This window comes from Eurytemora carolleeae, unplaced genomic scaffold, assembly GCF_000591075.1.
Source record: "Eurytemora carolleeae unplaced genomic scaffold, Eaff_2.0 scaffold53, whole genome shotgun sequence".
In the NCBI taxonomy this organism is placed as follows: Eukaryota; Metazoa; Arthropoda; class Copepoda; order Calanoida; family Temoridae; genus Eurytemora; species Eurytemora carolleeae.
Genome location: NW_019396380.1, coordinates 69,986 through 95,360, shown reverse-complemented (window position 1 = coordinate 95,360; position 25,375 = coordinate 69,986). Strand labels below are relative to the sequence as shown.

The 25,375-nt window shown below is 35.6% G+C and overlaps 1 protein-coding gene across 3 annotated transcripts; it reads right to left on the bottom strand.

Moving 5' to 3' along the window:
* Positions 1 to 641: 641 nt before the first annotated feature.
* Positions 642 to 24,310, bottom strand: LOC111702064 (trithorax group protein osa). 3 transcript variants are annotated; one of them, XM_023473623.1, is made up of 14 exons: positions 24,062 to 24,310; positions 19,176 to 19,208; positions 19,033 to 19,065; positions 16,717 to 16,759; positions 13,648 to 13,821; positions 12,166 to 12,883; positions 9,093 to 9,992; positions 8,101 to 8,643; positions 6,401 to 6,539; positions 5,988 to 6,146; positions 5,518 to 5,673; positions 3,761 to 4,079; positions 2,622 to 2,950; positions 642 to 1,712 (listed from the first exon to the last, which is right to left on the bottom strand). In XM_023473623.1, exons 1-14 carry the CDS (start codon positions 24,257 to 24,259, stop codon positions 738 to 740), a joined length of 4,719 nt encoding a protein of 1,572 aa, XP_023329391.1. In that variant the 5' UTR covers positions 24,260 to 24,310; the 3' UTR covers positions 642 to 737. The 3 variants fall into 3 exon arrangements, with proteins under 3 accessions (XP_023329391.1, XP_023329392.1, XP_023329393.1); XM_023473624.1 differs by lacking the exon at positions 19,176 to 19,208; XM_023473625.1 differs by lacking the exons at positions 19,033 to 19,065; positions 19,176 to 19,208.
* Between the last annotated feature and the right edge of the window lie 1,065 nt (positions 24,311 to 25,375).

The window sequence follows — 25,375 nt, the reverse complement described above, 5'->3', positions numbered from 1 at the left end:
AGGATTAGAATGAGGATGAGGATGAGGATGAGGAGGAGAAGGAGGATGAGGATGAGGAGAAGGATGAGGAGGAGAAGGAAGAGGATGAGGATGAGAAGGAGGATGAGTAGTAGTAGTAGGAGGAGGAGGAGTAGGAGTAGGTGTAGGAGTAGGAGTAGGAGTAGGAGTAGGATGAGGATGAGGATGAGGATGAGGATGAGGATAAGGATGAGAGAGGATGGAGGAGAGGATGGACAAGACATAGGCAGCCTAGAAAGAGGAAATTTTAGAACGTGAGAGGTTAAACAAACCTTCAGTGAGGAAAAAAACAACACTTTTTCAGCGAGTAGGTACAAACACGAAAATTAAATTTAATTAAATTAAACTGGTTCGGAATAATTCTAATAGATTTACTCCGATGAACCTGAATTAGTAAGGTTTGAAGAAGTCTAGGTGAGGCAGGGACATATTGAGGGACATATTGGCATCTCGTTTTATCACATGAATAATTTTTCACAGGGGTAACACACGGGGTTGGAGGAGTTTTACACCCCCTACACCCTCACTGTATACCTACACCCCTTAATATATACATTTATAGATCATGACATGAGATTCAATCATAGTGCTGAGCCCTGTACATGGAGTTTACGTACAGTAACTTAGTTAGGTATACTTTGTTTACATATTTGCGTTTAACTGTACATAACAATCACAAGCTATGATAAATTGAAGTTCTACTTGTTTATTTCTATTCCTCATCTTCTGAGAGGATCTTTAGAATATGTTGGAGGAATTCCAGGGGCACCGTTCATTCCTAGGGGGTGCCCTAGACCAAGGGGCGGTAATCCTAGTGTGGGAGGTACGGAGGCTGCGCTATAGGGGCTAGAGAGGTGGGGGCCAACCATCTTGTGCCCCAGTGTAGTAGGTGGATAATAACCAGGCATTGCATACCCGGCCATCTGAAGCGCCTTGGCATGATCCAATTCGCTCAAGCGCATTAGTTCACGTTCACGTGCTTCACGCAGTGGATCACGAAACAGATCCATCCGGTAGGGATCTCGGAATGGATCAAGGGCGGCCGCGTGATCGAATGGATTCGGCTGCCGGATGGAAACACCGCCGAGAATATGATGTCCAAGCATTGCCATGCTTGATGCGGCCATGTGATGCGGTGCCATCTGATGCGAGGGAAGACCATATGAGGTGGGTGTAAGGACTGATCTACCATAGGGATCAGTTGATACTGGTAACATGTGAGATCTGGAGTAGTAACTACTGGGTAAACTAGTAGGGGGTAGTCCGTACCCTTTCACCGACGGACTATCACTCTTGTGAGGTCCATTCACCGTGGGACTATTCCTATGAACGTGAAGTAGGGACTGACGACTAGACGGCCGATCGTCCAAGCCGTTAATTCGATGAATGGTATTTATACTATGATCTGAGTTTACACTGGTTCGTCCTGTGATCACGGGGGGGCCTCTGATACCTTCTTTCTCCATGACTATACATATCTCATCGTCTCGGCGGGGATCACCACCACCACGAGACGCCGATGGAGGACGGGAGGATTGACGCGGCAAGGACGATTCTATCCGCATATCAAGAACGTTTTCGTCGTCCTTTCTTGACTCTGATTTAGATGGATTGACTTCTATGATCTGCGGGCTGCTATCACTACGGATGGGAGATCTATCCCTTGAATCCAAATCTCCATTTCTGTCCTTTTCCTGAAAATCAGAAGAGTTGAGTCTTCGCCACAAACTCACATTTTCTAATCCTTTTATCTTTTCAACCTGATGGTGTATACCTTTGATTTTTTTTTGAAAGAATTCATCGTTTGAAATATCAAGGTCTACGACATATGTTGCAAAGATATAGGGATTAGAAAGTCAGAGTTAGTGGCGAAGACTTTTAAAATTAAGTTTAAAATTGTGAATGATAATCAAAGAATAAGACTGGGGATTATTACAACTAATGAGAAAACGATTTGAATGGACTAAATTTCATTTTGATGCAGATCCGGATCCAGGTTATTTCTTTAAAAGTTACTTAAGCAGAATTTTCAAATTTTTTGTCTTATTTTTAACTAAAACTTGACTTGAAATCAGGAAATTTTTGCGGATCCGGATCCAGGAAGCCAAAATCTTGCGGAGCCAATGGATCTGGATCCTAAGCACTGAATTTTAAAATATTAGTTCTCGTAAGTTGCGAAAAATAATTTTTGTTAACATCTATCTAACCATGAGCTTAACGGATACTGATTTTCACATCTCGTGATGAAAAACTGCTGAAGGTTCTTTGTATTTAATTCAGTGCTAAGGATCCATTTAATTTTGACGCGGATCCGGATCCTGGATCCGCACTGGAAAAAATGGACCCAGATCCGGATCCCGGTTTTTTCTTTATAATTTACTGAATTTTTTAACAAAGCAAAATTTTCAATTTCCAATGTTCATGAATAAATAAAAAGAAAATCAATATTAAAGGAATCTTTCAGACACGAGATAATTCTTGAAAAAAAGTTGTGAAATTTCCACATTTTTCATGTTATCTTAATTTTGAATTTTCAGGTCGACTCCCTATCCCTCTTCGGAAAAAAAATTTTGTTTTCAAAAAAAAAAAAGGATTAAACTAACCTTAAAACTGGATCCATCCCTTCCTAATCTCATCTCATGATCCCTATTCCTCTGCAACCGATCCCTTTCCTCCCGCTCCCTTCTCTCTCTATCCTCCCGATCCCGCCTCTCTCTGTCTTCCCGTTCTCGTATCTCTCTATCCTCCCGCTCCCGTCGCTCCCTCTCTCTGTCTAAGGGAGGTTTTCCGGGATAATGCGGGCTACTGAGGGAGGATAGGGGAGGAGGGGGCCCGTAGTGAGGAACAGAAGGTCGGCTAAGATGTTGGGGCATGGCCCCAAGTCCACCGAAGGGGGCGGGGCCCCCGGCACTGGGATATCCGGGATAAGGTCCTGAAATAAATCAAAATATTTTTACGGAACACTTCATTTTTTTATTTAACTGAAGTACAATCCTAAAATGGATTGATTGTAGATTAACAAGTCGTTGACGTTTCATAATTTCAACATCTTGTAAAAGGCAAAACATTCTTCCTTTCCTTTCTCATCTGTGCTGTAGAAATTGAAACGTTTGGAGCATAGTGTTTCAATAAGAACATATTTTTCACCAGTGCTCAGGATCCGGATCTGTTGGATCCGCAACATTTTGGAAAAATATACGGATCCACGGATCAGGATCCAAGGAACAAAACATTAATCAACTGCGAAAAAAAGATTTTTACTGATGAAACTCAAATCTGAACTGTTTAAAAAGATATTATCAAAAATTTTCTTATTGCTGCATGGTTCATTAAGTTGAATTATTAAAATAAGCGAAAAAAAGAAGAAAATTAATTTTAAGTTTTCTTTTGTTAAAAAATCATAAAATCCGGATCCATTTTTCTCCTTGCGGATCCAGGATCCACATTAAAATTAAATCAATCCTTAGCACTCTTTTTCAGGGTTCAAGGTCAGTGTGGTGATTCGTTAAATTTGAAACTGTTTTTATTAAAAATAAAGTTAATAGGTTACAAATAAAAGACAACGGAACTGATTACTCTACGTACTTTCTTATTTTTTCTTATATCTGATTTCGTGGTCCTTTGACATTTCAAACTATAAATTCTGCTATATCAAAAGTTTAAAGTTTGAAAAATGATTGCAAAGATATAGGGATAAGAAATACAGAGTATGCAACGAGTATTTCAGTTTTCTAATGCTTACCTAAAGGTGGAGCACCATAGTAACGCGAGGGTGCCGCGTATGGAGATCGTCCCAGGAGGTCGTAAGGCGGGGTGGGGAGACCCATAGCCCCACCGTATAGTGTGGGGGTCCGCCCCATTAGATCCTGCGGGGGCCCTGGACGTTTTCCCATATAATCCGGACCCGGGGGTCCCTGAGGTTTGTTTAACAACTCAAAACCATGAGGTTTAAGACTGTTTGAAGTAGGAGGACCATTTTTATTTTCACTTTTTGCTTTCTGTTGATGATTATATATCTCCCAGGCAATTCGTACATGCATTGCGTTCCATTTACCAGTCTTCTGAAACATAAAGTTAATATTAAAGAAAATGTCACAAAAAAAATGAAAGGGTTTACGCTAAATAATAATTCAGCTGTACAAGTACACGTAATTTCCAGTAACCCTTCAAATTTCAGAATGGCACGTCTAATTCACAACGGTTACTATAAAAGCTTTGTTTATTCAAGAATGCGTATTGAGTAAGATATTAATGTTTTCTTTTTTAAAACTGACATATTTCATCTGTGGTTTCCTACAAAAGTGATTTGCGCATTTCTGGTGCAGGAAGAATGAAGGACAGATAAAGGTTCCATCGGTAAAATTATTCAATCAATCAAACATTTGTTCTATCTTTTTACTTTAAGAAGTTCAGAAGGTTTAACATCAACAAAAACAAAGGAATAAATGATGGTGAACAACTATGGAATCATAAAAAATAGATTAACGTTTTAATTGACCATTTTACGTCGGAAAAACAAGCAATAAAAAAATCTAAAAAAAAATTATTCCTTTTAGCTAGTTTATTNGCGTTATAAAATAAAATATATTAAAATAATTATATTTCTACCTAGTACCTACACTAAAATGTAAAGATAGGTGTAAAATACTAATATTAAGAATTAATTGAGGATTATTATCAAACTTTAAACTGTATTTTTATTCAGTAATTAGCTCTTAGAAAATACTTATAAACTTTATTTAATAATTTACTTTTTAATAGATATTAATTTTCACTTTACATTGACAAAAATGCAGGGGTTGATTTAGGTTGATTTGTCGATCTGATTTCAGATCAAATCGTTATATTCATAACGGTACTCTTTACCTTTTATCAGACTTATAAGATATAAATATCGTCGTTTTTCAGCTCGTATAAATTTTTAGATGGATTTATCACTTCTAACAAAGTTTAACAAGCGTAGTTGTATAAAAAGTCACTAGAAATTACGTGCAGTCTCTTTAACATGAGCAATAATAACTTTCCCGCAAAACGTGAACGTGAACGTAAACAACGTCAATGTCAACGTCAACGTCAACGTCAACGTCAACGTCAACGTCAACGTCAACGTCAACGTCAACGTCAACGTCAAAGATGTAGAGCAAAATTTTCACATTGACTCAAACAANTCAACGTCAACGTCAACGTCAACGTCAACGTCAACGTCAACGTCAACGTCAACGTCAACGTCAACGTCAACGTCAACGTCAACGTCAACGTGTAAGATGTAGAGCAAAATTTTCACATTGACTCAAACAATTAAAATTCAGGCTTTTATTTACTTTAGCATTTTTATAGTTTTTAGAGGCAATTTATTTTGACAAAACGGTAAAAAGTTAAACATTAAGATTGTATAATCTTGATTTCAGGAAAATTAATAATAATTAATAGATTTGAATGGAAGAGAAGAATTGGTTTCTTCCAATAATAATTTCACTAAAAAAATTAGCTTTGACCCACCTTAGGCTGTGATTGAGTGGCTGGTTGAATAGATGCTGCTGAGAATGGAGGACCCTGCAGAGGTATCTGATGAGGGTAGGAGGAGGAGGGAGTACCCAATCCTGCAGCTCGATAGAACAAGGAGTCAGGTCCACCCAGTTTAGGAACATCTTTAACCTAAAGAAATACAGGGGTTAAAGGGACAGTACACGGGATTATATGCGAATATTTTGCCCGATTTACAACGGTTCATTTAATTTTTTTGTCTAGTTTTCAACCTTAAGTTTGATTATTTCCAATTCCTGTGTTCTGTAAAAGGGTATTGTTGTGAACCAAGTGGTCGCATGGTTGATGATGCGGTTGTGTTTATGATCGTACCCAAGTGTTCCCATGGTTATTGTGGTTATAGTTTAAACCTATCTTTTTAAAGTCTGTTAACCCCCAAAGCAAAATCTAATAAACAAATGATAATTAATAAAAAATATGTTTACCAGGGGTGAGGGAGGATAGAGGGGGCCCGGAGGGTATTGTGGTGCACCCATACCCCTGGTGGAAGAATGGGGGCCAAGGTGTGCCCCTAGCCCCCTTGAGGCAGGGTTAGGACTAATAACAGTGGCCAGGGTTCCGGAAGCACTAAATCTATCTAATTCCTAAAAAGGAATAAAAATATAAAATAAATAAAATTAACATAAAAAATATATCAATCCTACTTCAATGCAAGGAATATAAAAGAAACTTCCATACAATAATGTGTACTGCAGTTTCTGGGTGGAGCCTAAAGAAAGTTCAGCCTCTGCAACACTGAAAGTGTTTACATTCCTCCCAGAAACTGCAGTACACAATAATTTATACAAGTACCTGTTATATTCCTTGCTTCAATATACTTAAAAAATTGTTAACTTACAGGTCTGACTGCTGGGCTCGGAGCAGCTGATTTAGAAGGAGCTGCTAGTGAAGCAGCTGCAGGAGCTGGAAGAGAAGCCGCTGTCAAAGGAGCTGGTAGAGAAGCAGTTGTTGAAGATTGAGTGCATCCCACGGAAACACTGAAAAATTGTTGTAATGTAGAAGGAACGGGAAACGTAATTTCAAGTGACCCTTCTTTGATAGAGTGACATGACCGATTCACATCGCTACCCTTAAAAGCTTTGCCTGAGCTAGAATGAATCATATATCCATATTTTTATTTTTGAAAACTGATAGTCATTTGTGGTTTCTATACAAAAGTGACTTGCGTATTTCTTGCTTTATGAAAAACGGAGAAATTATCAGAATTAACACTTTTCAAGATATAAAAACGACGGTATCTTCAACATTATTGATCAGAGCTGAAAACTTTAGAATTGGATACCCGTAATCCTGATCGCTTAATCTGAATATTTACTTTGGAAACTTTTAATTTTCTTTTTAATCCGATTTTGTTGGAACATCACATTTTCTAATACATGTAATAAAGATACGTTTGATTACAGATACACATACGATGCTATATCGATTGGACTAATATCCGATTGAACTAAAGTCAGCTGTTCACAAGCCGGCTTTCAGAGCATTTAAGCAAATATAAATTTAATCTTCAGGTTCTTTAAGGACTGTCGACCTTTTCAACATTAATCCAAATCTTACGTTCGTTCAATCGATCATCAGTTCAATTGATATGACACCAAAAATGCGGGAAAATTAAAAACCGGTTTTTCAGAAGTTGAAGAGGGCATCTCTAATCTCTAGACTAAATTAGGCTCGAGATTAGCCAAAGAGAGGGTCAAGCATTGATCTCGATATCCACCATTCTAAAGTTTTCAGCTCAGATTACATAGTTTAAAAGGGTACATGTTAATCGGATAAGCCTCTATTTTAAAATGAAGGCTCACTTAGAATTACAAACACAGTCCCAGAGAGACTTTAAAGCTTACGTTTAACTAGACGAAATCCCCATAAATATCAATATTCAAAATCCAAGTGTTATCACTACTTTAACTTATCAAGAATAAAGAAGTGAAAAATACAAACTTTAAGGCAATATTTTTAGACAATTTTTCTCAAATTCTTTTCAAAAAAGGAAAAGAAAAAGTTTAAAATATGCGTCAAAACTATCAATATCTCTAACTTTACGGTTTATTTCGTCAAATATAATAAAAAGTATGAACACCAAACACAATTTCTTAAAACACAAAACAACACTTGTTGCAAATTTTATTTTACCCCATGGATTTTTGGTTTCGGGATAGTCAATTAATTTTTAGAGCATAAGTATCAAAAAGTCCCGTTTTCCAATCCCTGATAATAATAGTTAAAATTGTTTTCAGGGGTGTAAACTTTCTTGAAAAATCTTATCCTCCGCCCTCTTTTGAAAACCATTTTTAACCCAGAGAATTTAGGGAGTTTCGCCAAATCGAAAAAACGATTTTTAGGCGAAAATAAAAAAATATTTAGGTAAAATGTATAAAAAATAATGAAAAAACTACCCGTTTGATGTCCTTTTTTAAAACCCAGATCTTCAAAACTAATTGTTCCCCACCCCAGGGGGGGGGAAGGTTTAATTCTTAAAAATGTACACCCCTGAATGTGTTGACCGCTGATTGAATACTTGGCACTAGTTTTAGTTACCTGCCGCTGCTCCATGAAGGTTTAGTGGATGAACCAGAGAATGGTACAACTGTTCCAAGCCCTGATACTCCAAAAGCAGGTGCAGGGGCTCCAAGAGAAGGAGCGGGGGCTCCAAGAGTAGGTGGAGGGGGAGCAAGAATAGGCGCAGGGTCTCCAAGAGAAGGAGCAGGGACTCCAAGACTAGGTGCAGGGGCTCCAAGAGCAAACCCTTGGGCTCCAGAAGCTGGTCCAGGGGCTCCAGAAGCTGGTCCAGGGGCACCAAGTGCAGATCCAGGAGCTCCAAGTGCAAGTCCAGATGCTCCAAGAGAGGACCCTGAAAGGGTTGGTCCCAGAACAGAGCTTGATACTGCAAGAGAGGAAACAGTAGAAACAGCTCCAAGTGATGATAAACCTGGTGATCCTACAACATGACCAGGGCCTCCAAGAGATGGTCCAGGGGCGCCAAGGGATGGTCCTGGGGCTCCAAGTGCTCGACTAGGGGTTACAAATGACCCCTGTGTCCCTATAGGCGCTGGACTAGACCCAGGAGGTGTCCAATGACCGCTGAAATAAAAATGAGATAAAAGTCACACTAATTTTAAGTCACTTTAAAGCTTTAAGAAATGCAAGTATGCTCTTTGCAAGAATCTTGAGACTGTTTTGTCCGCGTAAATCTAATGACAACTGAAGCCTGAGCTTAATTTATAAGACCGGTCCCGGACGCCATAACACAGGCAACTCACAAAAGAGAAGAAGAATTACAATTTTTTTTGGCCCAAAAATCCCATTACATATTTTTAAAGAAAAACAAAAATTTTAATTTATTTATTTTTTGTTTAATTTCTCGAAAAAGTGNAAACGGTTCACAAACGCTTCTCAGACATTTTTTCTCTTTTTTTTGGTATTGCCATTTAACTAGTTTTTAAGTTTACTAAATTATCAGTAGAATAAAAACCGAACAGACTCGTAAAAAATGAAAAATAAATTATTACAAAAATGAATGAGATAAAAACCTGTGACTGGATGAAACAGGTCCTCTGGCTAGATCCTGTGCCGAAGGCGGACACTGGGAATGTATTGAAGATGATGTTTGTCCCTGCAGCTGAGCTGGGGCGGGGCCGGGGGGCTGGGCTTGCCCGCTGGAATGACTTGTGGGTGTTCCCAAATTATATCCGGATGACGGGGGTTGTAAATTAGTGGCCGGTGGTCCGTTTGGATGACTAACAGGGAGACCGTAGGGATGAGAAGTTGGTTTGCTTTGCGGATGAGAAGTTATCGGCGAGTACGGATGAGAAGAGGATGGGACTTGGGACTGAGAAGTGGAGACTACGTGTGGATGAGAATTTGTATTTGGATATGGATGAGAAGTAGGGAGTGTTTGTGGATGAGAATTTTGAGGGGTGTTGGGATGAGGAGACGGTTGGGAGTGTGGATGAGGAGACAATTGGGAGTTTGGATAAGAATTATGAGGGGCGTGGGTATGAGGAGACGGCTGGGAGTTTGGATGAGAAGGTTGGGAGTGTGGATGAGGAGACGATTGGGAGTTTGGATGAGAAGGTTGGGAGTGTGGATGAGAGGAATGAGAATGTGGATGAGGAGACGGATGAAAGTGTGAATGGGGAGAAGGTTGGGATTGTTGATGAGAAGGTTGGAAATTTGGATGAGAAGGTTGGGAATGTGGATGAGAAGGTTGAGAATGTGGATGTGAAGGTTGGGAATGTGGACGAGACGGATGTGATTGTGGAAGTGTAGGTTGGGAATATGGATGAGAAGGTTGGGAATGTGGATGAGAAGGTTGGGAATGTGGATGAGCACTAGACTGATGGTTGGAGCCTGCTGCAGGAGTAACGGAAGATTGAATATCCTTATATGAACGTGGTGCTAGAGAACCGTTCTGGACACTAACCCCAGATCTAGATTTAACATTAGTATTAGAATCCATCCTTAAAACCTTTAATGCATCTAAACCTTTAATTCATCTAAACCTTTTATTCATCTTCACCTTTAATTCATCTAAATCTTTATTTCATCTAAACCTTTAATTCATCAAAACCTTTAATTCATCAAAACCTTTAATTCATCAAAACCTTTAATTCATCTAAACCTTTAATTCATCAAAACCTTTAATTCATCAAAACCTTTAATTCATCTAAACCTTTATTTCATCTAAACCTTTAATGCATCAAAACCTTTAATTCATCAAAACCTTTAATGCATTTAAATCCAAATGGGCAGATTTTTCTTATAATTGGTATATTTTCAATTTAAGCAAAAAGGGCAAGTTAGACGCTGAGGCCCGTTTTTAAACATTCAAAGTTAGAATCTGAGTTTCAGATCGTAATTCAAAATTGCATGGTTGACAAGTGTGCTTTTAATTTTACTCTGATATAAAACATATAAACTAAACGATTTTCAAAACGATGAATAACATCGGTTTCCGTGGACCTCAAAACGATGGACATCCTTGGTTAGACATGAACAGTATTAACGAACATAATTTTGTTTTCAGAGAAACTGTTTGAAACCTAGATTATTTCTTTTATACGCAGCTTAACTAGAAACTTGCTCCATAAATAAATAAATAAAATAGTTAACCATCATCCCGTGGGAGTCAGAAAGGATTATCATATTAGCGATCGAAAAAGTAACAGAAAAAAACTGATCCACTACTATTTCACAAATCCCTTTTTATAAAGTTGATCAATATTAAGGCCGTTATATAAAGGGACCCTTCATGCAAAAGATGATTTGTCTGATCAAGTATGAATTAGATATCGATATTTTTGTTTCTTTAAACTATTTATTTTCATTTGCAGTTTGGCCTGCGAAAGTAACCAGCGCATTCCTCGCATATAAGAAGTAATGGAGAAACTCGAAATTAAAACTTTTTCGAATCAGAAAAACGACGGTATCTTCCACATTTTGACCAGATAAGGTTTCAAATCAGTTTCATATCAGGGGTAAGGTTGTAAATCAGGTATTGCCACCTTTGCATGGAGGGTCATTAGAAATTACGCTACCAGTCCTTATAATGGAAGAACTTTGGTTTCTAAATAACATCAAATATACAAAGATTGTTCAAATGTCGTCTTCATTTTCCACAATGGTGTGGGTCCCACTAGTTTTTTAAATCGATTCTCTTTGCTAAATTCCCAAATTGCATCTTTGTTTGTTTAATTTTCTCTAAGTTTAAAATATTGGGGAGAGTATTTTCCAATAAAAAATATTGAAAATACGGCTGAACGGAAATTTTTGGTTTAAAGATATAGTGACTTCTAACATTAAAGCTTGTGATAAAAATGTTGAAAATTGATATAATCCGAGTTTTAGATTTCAATTTGACATGAGATACATCTTTCAACACAGATATCATAATTTCTTCGTATAAAAACATTAATTTTCCTAAACCTTTCAGGATCCAAGGGACAAAATATCAAACCAAACCTGCCAACAAAATTATTTTTGCAACAAAATCTCAATTGTTAAATTAGCAACTTCCTATAATCTGAATTGTTCAGTAAGATTCAGCATAAAAATAGCGATTTTAAAAACTTTTTTCTTCTTTTTAAAATTTCATAAATCTTGAAGAAATAATGCCTTTTGTATCTAAATCCGTTTATTAGGACGGATCCGGATCAAAATTAAATAAAGCCCATAGCTTATAACTGGCTTTACAAGTTGAATGGAACGTAATGTATACATACACCGTTCCGGGAGGATGAAACTTATATATACGCTTTAGATTTCCGCAAGAATTAAGCTCCTTGGATCCGGAACCGGAGTCGCAAAATTATGAAGATCCATGGATCCGAATCCAAATGTAAAACATCAAAAAAGTTGTTGTTATCAAAACACGAATTTAAAGCGTCAAATAATGAGATTGACAATTATATCAAGCTTCTAGATAAAATGAGCGGACAACAAAAATTGTTAACTTTTGCTGAAAGTGAAAAGGGATTAGAGCAACTAGAAAAAATCATGGACAAAATACGGATCCGGATTTTCTTTACACAACAGATTTCCGCATCAAAATGAAATGATGTAAAAATGTAACTATGTAAGTAGCCCTTGTAAAAATATAAATACCTTTGAGAAATTTCTCCATTTGTCTGGTAAACTGGATGATTACGAGATGAACCGGGTTGGACCGAACCTGGACCGGATGGTGCCGGAGCAGAGCCGCCTGGAGGTAGACCGGAGCCGGGTTGTCCGACTGGCTTTCCGGCAGTGGAACCCGGATATGGAGCGCCGGGATATCCAGGATATCCGGATGAACTGTTGGGGTAACTAGAAGAGCTTACCGGATAGTTTGAACTACCCGGATGTCCGGTTGTTGAGCTGGGATATCCCGGGTTGGAAGGTGGGTAGCTACTTGAATTGGTTGGGTAACCAGGTTGACCAGGTGCAGGCGGGTAACTATATCCTGGTTTATTATGGTAACCACTGGGATAACCTGGGTAACCTGAGGGAGGAGGATAACCTCCAGGATATCCAGCAGTAGGAGGATATCCACCAGGGTATCCTGTAGGGGCAGGATACCCGTAGGTTTTATACTGGCCAGGAGCAGGACCAGCGGTCGTATTCCCGGGTGGGCGGTATGCCGGGTGAAGACTTGAATGATGGGTGGAGCCCGGATGGTGCCCACTGCCCGGGTGAGAGGCTTGTGCTCCCGGGTGATGACCAGGGTGATGTGAAGGATTAGAAGACTGATGATGTCCTGCTTGTTGGTTGTGGTGAGGCGGGTATACACTAGGGGCGGTATATATCTGGCGGGGGGCGGGGTTCTGATGACTGGGTACTCCAACTAAAAATTTTACATTTTATCATTATTTTTCAAATTTCTTTTAAATGTTTACAAACACTAACTGAAGTCATTCACATTCTTATTTTCAAAATTTAGAGTATTTTAAAATGTCCGTTCTGAGTTTTAATTGTAACTAACTGATTTGTAATTTTGACCTCAAGCCACAGCATGAAGTACGTTATACTGTGTGCAACCTACTTGGTCTCGTACGCTTGGTTTGGTCTATACTGTTTGTAACAACCCCCCCTTTCCCCCTACCCCAAGTACAGTCTAACAGTATAAAGCTTGATATGAATTACGTTTGATTTGTACTGTTTAAACCCAATCCATTGCAAAAAGGTTAGTTTAATCTCAGTACTGTACAGTTTATATGTTGTGGAGAGTGCAGAGATCTATTAAAGGCTAGAATATGCGATATTTTCCACAGCAGGTTATATTGTGTACAACTGGAGTACACAACCAATTAGCACAGAAATCTATATTCAGAAATGTTAAAGGATTCTATGGATACAAAATACAAACCCTTCAAACAAAAGACTAAATACATGAAGTGTATGTTTTATATTAAAAGTTAGAGTATTTCTTTAAAAAATTGTAAAACTTAATTAAATGCAACACAAAAACTTTTTGTTGTACGACTATCAGGCCTACTTAGCCCAGCCAGTGAAAGCTGATTTGCACTCATTGTAGTCTGTGATTGTAGTACCTTGAGGATGTACTATCTAACCCCAACACCTGATGTATGCGTTTATTATGTTCCGTACCTGGTGCAGTACGTTGTGGAGTTGGACTAGTAGAGTATGGTCTATATAGTCCTCCACCTCCTCCTCCTGCTCTCTGCTCTACGGGAGGAACGCCTCCTGATTTATGATGAGGTAAGCTGAAGTTCAGGGGGGCGGGCTGCCCCGCCCTAATTCCTTCACCACCGTATCCATTTACTAAAAAAAACATAACTTGTTGACAAGAGCACAATTAAATATCTTGAATGTAAATAAATCAAGTTTGAAGTGGCATCATTAAAGGGACTGTAAGCGGTATTTCAAGTAACCCTCGATGCAAAGATACCTCATTTTACACGGTTCCCTTCAAAGCTTTATCTCATCAAGTTCCAATTAGATTTCCATGCTTTTATTTATAAAAAAAAGTTAATTACGCATTTCTTGTTTATTAGAAACAATAGAGAAATGAACAGAAATAAACAGCTTTTATCTTCCACATTTTTCAAGGGTACCGTTGTGAACCAGGCATTGCTAATTTTTCATAGAGGGTTACTTAAAACTACGCTCACAGTCCCTTTAACAATTGTTCATAAAGAGTGTCGTAGTAATTTAAAATGCACTTAAAGATATACCATTACCCAATTTACAACAATTTAGATTATCAATATTGTTAAATGTATTTTTTCGTGGTTGAAAAGTGTTAAATTTTGACAATTTCCTCCATTGTTTCTTAAAAGCATAAGTAAATTCTCAAAGAGAAGATTGTGGACATTCTTTATTAAAGCTTGTTGTGAATCGGACATGACAGTCCTATTACACAGAATAATTCATCAAAAAGAATGGAAAGGTCCTTTTTTTACTCCTGCAGAGTGAAAGAATTTGAACTCGTGCTTTTATTCTATTTGATTTGGTAATAAAACCTTTAATCTTAAATATACAAAACAAATGAAATAATTAATTTATATTTCACCTTCTGTCATTAAATATTTATTACTAATAAAATAATTTAATGACCGGCATTATAAAATATGGAACATTGAAACTGTATCACACTGTTTAGTAATTAAACCCTTGTCAATATTTAATTAGATTCTTCCTTCTCTTGGACCAAATCATTTTTGCAATTAAACGAGTGTTTGAAGGTAGTGTCTGGCTGAGCTGAGTGCAGTTTGTTAGGACTCATTTGAGACCTGTGAGACGTTTGTACAGTGCATATTTGTTCAGCAAAAGCACAAATTCAATCTTTAAAACCCTCATAGATTATTCATTTTGGAGGCATGATTTTTACAACCGTTATTTTTAAATATTCTAAAATGACGACGAAAAATGTTTCTACAGTAGATAAATTGTCAATAAATCAATTTTATAATCAATCATTTCTTTATCATCATTATAATGAATTTCTTATTCTTTACAAATTTGTTCGCAGATTTCTTCAAATTTTCAAATGTCCCGTATTCATAAAAATTTCAGGAAATCTACGGAAAATGTTTATGAACAATGAGACATTACAGAAACCAAGAACTGAACAAGATTACGTATTTTGATTTTTAGGGATTGTTTCTCAAATATTAAATTAAAGGGACAGACCGGCTATGTAAGGTAGTTGAACTGAGTATGCAGTGTTGTGGAAAGCTTCCTTAGGATTCATTTGAGGCATATAAAACTTTATAAAGATCTGTAAATCCTGAGTTTGAGCGCAAATGCGACGTTCAAAACTCCTACTTTGGGAGTGGATACGTTTTCAGAATTAGATTTTTTTAATTATTGAATAACGACGACATAAAATGTAAAAAAATTCAACAGTAAACTAATTAGTTGTTAAGGAACCGGTAGAGAAAATAAAAATTGATCTTATCATTAAAATTAAGTAATCTTGTTCAGTTATTAGTTTCTGTTTTCTCATTATTCACAAAGATTTTCTGCAGATTATCTGGAATTATTATTGAAAAGGCGACATTTGATGAATTTGAAGAAATCTGCAAATAAATTCAAAGAAAATAAGAAATTCAATATAATGATGAAAACATAATAATTGATTCTAGCATTGATTTATTGACAAATTTCTTTTGAGAAATATGTTCCTAACCATCTTATTAGATTACTGTAAAATTTTTACTTTATTTTTCGTTTTCGTATTTGAAAATTTAAAAGAACCCAATTCTGAAAACGTATCCACCCCCAAAGTAGGAGTTTTGAACGTCGAATTTGCGATTCACACATCTTTAAAAAGTTTTATATGTCTCAAATGAATCCTAAAGAAGTTTTCCACAACACTGCAAACCTCAGTTTAACTACCTTACATGGCCGGTCACTCCCTTTAAGGGTTCCTTAATTTCACGTCTACAGCTTCTTTAAGTATAGGGGGATAAGTCATCAAGTACAGAATACCCAATTGTGATACATTTAAGAAATTGTTATCAATTATTCATGTTTACTGTTTAGTGCGCAACTAAGATTGAGATCGATTACAAGGTCCCATAAATTGTATATTTTATTTCATAAAGATTTTTTTTTATTATCTAACGGGAATAAATTAAACATCGTCACATTAAATTATCTCATTTTAAATATTTATATTTGACCAATTAAGAATAAAATAAAATGTGTTAAATTTATATATTGTTTTATTTTACCAAAACTTTAGACGTGTATCTATAGAACAAGATTAGTTCCTTTTTCGCGTGGGGGCAAAAAATCCGGGGTAAAAAATATAAAATCTTTCTATTTAAAAAAAAACAACCAAAAATATGGTTCAAAACTGAAAATATCGATATTCAAAAGCTGAGATCAAAGGAAAACATCTTGACACAAACCCTACGATATGAAAAAATACTTCAACCTCTGTTGTTTCATGGACGGATTTAAAGGGACTGTCAGCGAAATTTAAAGTGACCCTCCATGCAAAAACGGCAATAACGTTTTACAGCGGTGCCATGGAAACTTTAATCTGATTTGTAGAGAAACCAAAAATAAAAATAATTAGTTTTCAAAAATATAAAATTTCATTTCCAGTTCACACTTATTAGGACAAAGCCTTTAAGGGTAGAATTGTGAAACAGGCATTGCAATATTTGCTGGAGGGGGGTCACATCAATATTATTGAATAAATACCTTTTTTCTTGGGAGAAAACAGGTCACAAACTCCTTCTGAGGTCTAAAAATAAATATATTGATTCCATTGTGATGATTCATGATACAGTGGTATACATCCATTAAAAAATGATATCCCATTTTTCTATTTAATAACAAAAAAAATCTAAATTTGATTTTGAGAAGGTAAGTTTATTTTTTTCAAATAGGTATTTTGGGATATAGATTTTTGAAAAAAAAACCTTTTCAATTTATAAAAAAAAATAATATAAAGTAAAACTTCATAACTATTTTAAGAGACCTTCTTTGAGTCTAAATTGATATCATTATTAAACATTTTGACTAAGGACAATTTTTTTTAACATTTTTGACAAATAAGCATTAATTATTTACATCAATAATTATTAAAAGAATCATGTTATTTGTTTTAAATGTCCTCCCGTTTATTTATAATGTACCCCACTGTATCACTGTACACTAGTGATTAAATAATCATGATCAATCTTGTCGTCACACTGTTTACAGTCGATATTAGTAAACATATTTCATGTCTGTGTCATCCACGTCTTATGTCACTCTTGTGTACATAATTCCTTTGTAGATTATAAAAGGTCTGCGGCCGGGTGGGAACTGAAAAAAACCCCCCCCCCCCCCCTCCCACCTCCACTACCCGTCTTTATCCGCCGGTCCGACTAACCCCGCCCCATCCTGTACCCGTCTTTACCCGCCGGTCCGACCAAACCCGCCTCAACGGTGGGCCACCCGTTCTCAGCCGGCAGAACAAAAAATTGTTTAAACTTGACAAAAAACATTAAAACTAACATTTTGAAGCAAAAAAATCATGTGTCTAAAAATTAATGATTTGATGTGGTAAATTAAATAAATGTTTTTAATTTTCTCTAGGACAAAAAAAAAATATTATCCTAGAAAATCGTTATTTTTCAATAAAAATATAAATTTTTCTTTTTCTTTAACTTGTAGCGAAGAGAAATAAAAGTCAAAGGGGATTTTGGAAAATATAAACCACTGTATGGGGATTATGTATTTGTTCCTGGGTGGGGGAGGGGGGAGAACTCGAGAGAAAAGAAATTAAGAAGGACTAGAAGTGCTATAAAAGATTCTAATACACTGAAACAGCGGTATAAAAAGAAAATAAAACGCTAAAAACGCCATAAAAATAAAACCTTCATACCCATAAAAAGAGGCTGGCATATTATTTATTCATCATTCAAAGCAAAGCAACCCCCCCCCCTCTCCTTCATTCTATTTTTTTCTACATAAATGTTTAAATCAAACCCGAGTTTTATTGTGCTTAAATATTCCCAAGCAAAACTCACAGTTAATTGACAAATCTTCTTTAAACAATTAAAATTCCCAAAAATATGCTTGCAATTAATGTTTAAAACACATTTATGCATGGAAATATTAATTTCTGGCAGTATCGAGCAGATGTGAATGCGTCTATAAAAATATTTTATTGCATTAACAAAGAGCTTTCTTTTTGATGTCAACTGCTAAAAATCCATAACACAATTAACGGAAAAATCTCATCTATCGCAAGAATTTGGATATTTATCGGCATCAGATAAAATTATTTAAATGCGGGAAAACATTTTAATCAGTCCTCCCTACTCTATAACATCAATTGAATTCAGAAAATGTTAATTCCTCGGTAAGAAAGCTTGCTGTATGCAACTATTTAAGCAAGACTCAATAAAAGAGAAAGATATTACTTACAGTAGATTCTTTCGATTCCCATTCCTTTCCCGTTCCCATTAAATTTCCATTCCATCCCGTCCCATCTCCTCCCGTTCCATCCCATCCCATCCCATCGTCCCATCCCATCCCATCCCATCCCATCCTCCCAATATGTTAGATCATTCAGTCTAATCTGAAAACTTAATTTTGTCATAAAACGCAAATAAAAAAGGTCGTGAAAGAAAACGTAAAAAACTATCGTCAATTGTCTCTTAAAACAGTCTACAGCTTTAAAACAATATGAATTAGTGTTAATTGTTAATGCAGGTTTATTTGGACGAATGCAAGACATTAACTATAGACAAAAAACCTTTAACAATGTTCAATGTATGTAATCTGTATAATGTATACTGTTAAGCATACAGTGTACATTGCATAATGTACAGTGAACAATGTAGAGTACGGTTTATGCTGTACATTGGACAGTGTAAAGTGTATAATATAATATAATCTGTAAATTGTATATGCCGTACAATTAACAATGAATAGTGAACAATTTACAGTGCACGGTTTTTTTGTACATTGTGCAGTGGACGGTGTATGGTGTACAGTGTACATAAAATAGCTACTATGACTCACCTTATTATGATCTGAATCACTCTCTATATCGCACTAAACAAAACAAACAAAAATAAAAATGTGCATGGGTGTTATTTTATATCTAATTCATGCAAAATTTATATTAAAAAATTCTAGTTTAAAAATATTTAAAAAAAACTTACACTATATCCCTTATCCGAAATATCACCGGTTTCCTTAAAAATAAAAATAAATAAAAAATGTGTTTTCAATATCATGCAAAAAAATAATATTCCCCCCCCCCTTCCCCACTCTTTCTTAAAATAAAGATTTTTTTCTGTATGCTTAATGTTTATGTGTGTGCATTTAACAAATTCTACAGAAATTCGGTCTGGAAAAACTTGGGGATGCTTTTTATCAGAATTACGAGTGAATGCCTTTCCTCGGACTTTAACAAAAAGCGTTGAACACAGAGGTCCGGAACATACAACTTGACGAAGATACTGGTGGAAAAACGCGGGAAAGAAACGGGGCAAAAAATGTTGGAAAAACGGGGATAAAATGCGAGAAGTGAAGTGAGACGAATAAGAAGGTAGATTGACTGGGCTACCCTAGTTTTTAACCCAGCAGTGAATGTATCTATCACTGAATGACAATGATAAAAAATATTTTCTTAGATCAAATCTACATTTTCAAAAACTTCAGGGAAATTTAAAAATATTTTAAAAGAACTATAATCATGAGAATAATTGGTAGATATCCGAAACCCCCTCAATCTACTTTTTTGCTTTAACACACATTGTTTTGTGCAGTAATACATGGGTAAAAATGACATAATAATTCGATGCTTGAAATTATTTGGATTAAAAATGAGAAGAAATGCTTCAAAATATTCCAGAAGGTTAAACCTATTTTGCCCTTTATCAAATAGTAAAATAAAAAATATATTAACGTATGGGGTCTGGGGGGTTATGTAATGAGTGAGAAAATAAATGATATCACCCCCCCCCCCCCCTGGAAGTTCGTAAAACCTGAAACCTAGCGATATGAAGTGATTTTCGATTAGTTTAAGCCCTCGCACTTAACGGTGTTATGAACTAATAAAGTTTAACGGGCTGCTTTTTAACCCTTGCTCTAGCTGGACAGTGAAACGAAAAAAGCAACCGGAAATTTCACTTTAAGTGATACAGATATTCTTTGCAAAATATATAAGTAACGTAGGCTCCTACTTTTCTTAGTCCTTAGTCCTAATCACATTTTTAACTCACAGTATAATCATACTAATTTGGGAACCCAACTTTGACCGGAAATAAAACTTTCCCTGTTAAAGTCAACCCTCTCCACTGAGGACTGATAAAACAGGCTAAGAACATTTCCGAGATACTACCAAATTCCCCGATCAAAATCTAAGGCAAATCGGTCAAATGGTTCATGAACTATAGGTCAAACTAACGCAGGGAAGGGCTAAAAGTGGTTAAATGAGGGAGGCGGATAAAGAGTGAAAGGAGTGGGGGGGATATTGAGTGAAAGGAGGGGGGGGGCGTATATAAAGTGCATGGAGGGTGGGGGTGAATATGGAATGAAAGGAAGGGGGTGACTACCTAATTTCAATTTATGGTAAATAAGAGAAGTATATATGTTGAATTTAGCCTCTACAACCCTAGTTTACACGCAGTAGTAAAATCTTTATAAAGGATCTTAAGTTTATCGCTGGAGCATAAACTAGGTTTATATCAGGGACAAATACTAGTTCGGATTTCAGAGAGAGATAAACAATTTGTTTTTATCACTAGATTCAATTCAAGGGACTGTCCATATAATTTCAGGAGACTACATTTTACAGAGTATATATATTGGGAGATATTCTTGTTCATGTTTCTAAATTTTTTTTACTGCTGTTGCTATTTAAAAAAGGTTTGAAAGAGGCAGTTAGTGAAAAAATATCCGTCGCCAATCCCTTCAAAGGGACAGACTGGATATCTCAGGTAATTGAACTGAGTATGCAGTGTTGTGGACAAATTCTTTAGGATTTATTTGAGACATATAAAACTTTTAAAAAGATCTGTAAATCCTGAGTATGAGCGCAAAGTCGACGTTCAAAATCGCACTTATGGGTGGATACGTTTTCAGAATTTTTTTTTTTTAATTATTTCATAACGACGACAAAAAATGTCAAGAAAATTCTACAGTAAACTAATTAGTTGTTTAGGAACCGGTAGAGAAAATAAAAGTAATCGAAAATAAGTAATCTTGTTCAGTTATTAGTTTCTATCTTATCATTATTCTAGTTTCTCGTTATTCACAAAGATTTTCTGCAGATTTTCTGGAATTATTATTGAAAAAACGACATTTGAAGAATTTGTAGAAATCTACGAATAAATTTAAAGAAAATAAGAAAATCAATATAATGATGAAAAAACAAAATAATTGATTCTAGCATTGATTTATTGACAAATTTCTTTTAAAACCTAATTAGTTTACTGTAAAATTATTACTTTATTTTCCGTCGTCATTATTTAATAATTTTAAAAAACCGATTCTTAAAACGTGTCCACCCAAATTCATGATTTTGAACGTCGACTTTGCACTCAAACTCAGTAATTATACATCATGGAAAAGTTTTATATGTCTTAAATGAATCCTAAAGAATTAGTCCACAACACTGCATACTCAGTTTAACTACCTTGCATAGCCGGTCTGTCCCTTTAAAGAACTTTTTCCTACTTTTTAATATTATTTCTCGTAAAAAATAGTTTAAGGATGACACTTAATTCAGACCTTGCAAAAGAAAATCAAAGTTTTTTTAATATAATGCGTCACTTTTGGAGAACTTAACATTTTTGCCACGAAATCCTGCGGCAATAGAGTTATCAAGCTGAAAACTCTATGAATAGAATAGAATCGTCATGGACAACCTTCTTTGTGCTAATTCAATTTTATTAAAAACATTTTGTTTTTAAAGTTTTCGTCTTTTTGAAGCCTTAAAAGGCCATTTACAACATCTGCACAATTTTTTTTTTGAAGTTGTATGTCCTATTTTTGTTGATTTAAAATTAAAAATATCAACTTAAATTTTCAATCTCAGACCCATATCTCTAGGACAGCGCAGAGTTAAAAAGAAAAAAATCCCCAATATTTATATCTTTCCCGCATTTTACAACTCGCGGATTTTCAATAAATTTCAATTTTAATATGTCTCCATAGTTTGGTGGAATTTATTGTCCGTAAACAGGACTGAAGAACATGCATAAAATTCAAATTGGCAATAAGAGGAATATAGAGGAATATAAGAAAAGATTTAACATGGTGCAGGTATGGAAGAAACCGGTTCTTTACAGGGTAATAAACAGAATAGTAAACATAAAGTGGGAAGCTACAGTTTTAGTTGACAAACACAAAACTATCTATCCATTCATCTATCTATAAATCTATCTAGTTCTCTATCTATCTATCCATTCATCTATCTATATATCCATCCTTTTGAACATCCATTCATCTAACCAACTATCTATCTGTTGAACTATTTATCTGTTCAACTATCTATCTGTTCAACTATTTATCTGTTCAACTATCTATCTGTTTAACTATCTGTCTGTTTAACTATCTATCTGTTCAACTATCTATCTGTTCAACTATCTATCTGTTCAACCATCTACCTGTTCATCTATATATCTGTTCAATCATCTAACTATCTATCTGTTCAACTATCTAGCTGTTCAACTATTTATCTGTACAACTATTTATCTGTTCAACTATTTATCTGTTCAACTATTTATCTGTTTAACTATCTATCTGTTTAACTATCTATCTGTTTAACTATCTATCTGTTCAACTATCTATCTGTTCAACCATCTATCTGTTCAAATATTTATCTGTTTATCTATCTGTTTAACTATCTAACTGTTCTACAATTGACCCTTCCCTCCGAATTAAGGGTATAACTAACCCTGTGTGTGGTATAACCATGTTACTAGTATTTATCAGAAATATACTACGTCTACAAGCGATAAAACGAGGAATCCTATCATTCCATCCTATCTATCCATCTATCCAATCTATCTTATCTGTCCTATCTGTCCCTGTCCTATCTAGTCCTGTCCTATCTGTCCCTGTCCTATCTGTCCGTGTCCTATCTGTCCCTGTCCTATCTGTCCCTCTCCTATCTGTCCCTGTCCTATCTGTCCCTGTCCTATCTGTCCCTGTCCTATCTGTCCCTGTCCTCTGTCCCTGTCCTATCTATCTGTCCTATTGTTTGTTACTATGAAATGAGAAGCTAGTTTCTAAAATAACTCTGATGCAAAATAAATAAAGTTTATACTCCCAATATTAAAGATTATATTACTGCCAAGTTTACCAAAGAACCTCATAACTGCACCGTATTTACCACCAATATGAAAGTGTTCTCACTGCAGCCAAAATGAAAGGAAATTGAGAGGAATTTCATTTTTGCCATTAACTCGATGCTGGAAGCATTTAATATTTTAAACTTTGAATTCTAAGTTTCAATGTTCCGCCATCAGTTTGCAAAGATATGGAGATTAGAAACTTAGAGTTGCACAAAAACTCAATTCCTTTCATACTAACGATTTTGGCTATTTTTTTACTTAGAAAAGTAGCAATGTGACATCAGTACTAGACAGAGGGGATGGACAAAATAACAGTCCTGATTACACCGTACGCGGGAAATATTGGAAAAAAAATCCGCCAGACAGTCACAAGAAAGCCAAGGGTCATAAAATATGAAATTGTTAAGCAGGATTCTCCGTTCTCCCAATATTCCTGAAAATTAAAATATCCCCGGGTTTGCAGGGCGCTAAAAGAACATAAAACGCTTCATAAAAACTTGTTATTACACTGAAGGCAGGATGAGGTGCAAGCTAGTGTAAAGGGTGCATACAAAAACATAAATTTTTGCATACAAAATAATTTCACGTTAATAACTTGTTAGTTTATTGTGTATGCTAAAACCGAATGTGTCATGCAAAGGACAAAGAGACAACTTTACGACACGTATATTTATTGACAACTTACTGAGACAAAAATGGTGTAAAATCCCGTCCCAAAAATAACAAAAAAAATTGTTCCCTACCTTCTTTTCCATTTTAAGCTTCTTTTTCTCCTTCTTTCGTTCAGCCGATCCCTCGGACTTTTTTCCCTCGGACTTTTTGGACTCAGACTTTTTGGACTCGGACTTTTTGGGTTCAATGGGTTTCTTAGGTTCCGGGGGTTTCTTGGGTTCAATTTTCTTAAATACTAGTTTATGCCAGGGGTCAGGTAGTTTTCCCATATTTTGTCCAGACCATTTCACAACCTCCTAAAAATATAATTTTTGGAATAATTTTCTTTTTATCAATTCAATTCAATTCAATTCAAGGAGCTAGGGAAGTCCCGTGGGCTCCTCGATCTAGCTGGGGTACGCCATCACGATCCCGTCTAGATCAAGGCTTTTCAGCCTGACATAGTTTAGGCCTAACGTCGGGTATCACGACCAAATTTGAGCCATGAGTCCGGATTAACTCCTTCCGCCAGCGAATTACCAAACAAACTATTTCTAGTATCAATTAAATGCTGGTGGATTGAGTCTCCCTTCCGGGAATACAGGATACGCGCGTTTACTATTATATTATTATATGATCTGATAAGATATGATATTGATAAGATATGATTTAGATGTGACAATAATGTCGATAAGATATGATTTAGATGTGACAATAATGTCGATAAGATTTTGATTTAGATGTGACAATAATGTCGATAAGATTTTGATAACTATCGTTCTACATATACTGCAAGGACGAGAAAGAAAATGGACAATTTTTTTCAATTTTTTCAGAGCACTATTGTGAACCGTTGAAGGAATATAAAAGCCTCGGTTAGGCCTCCGATGACGGGTTAAAAAAAATAAAAAAATAAAATATTTGATTTTAACCAAATGAATTGCTTTTATAATATATATAGTTGATGAAGATAAACTTAAACTTTCATAAATATTAAATTTTCCAATTTAAAGTTTGAAAATTGATTTTCTCGTCCAAGGAATATAAGAGGAACTTTCATAAAATAACGCGTTCTGCAATTTCTGGAAGGAATGTAAACAAAATGCGTGGGAAGCACTGTGTGTGTTTACATTACTCCAAGAAACTTCTGTACACTCGTAAGGAAGTTCATAAAAAGTCTAAATTAATAATTACTTCTTTTAGACTACACTTTATGAAACTTCTTATGCTGTTATATTCAGTGGTAAAAAAATTAATGAACATTAAAAGGCAAGTTTTTTCATCTCTTTTTGATACTTTTTCTCAAAGTTTTGTTAATTTTCCTAAAAATCTTTTATGTTTCCCAATTCAACAAAAAGACAAACAATTAAGAATTATCTATGAAATAAAGTTTTATTTACAATAGA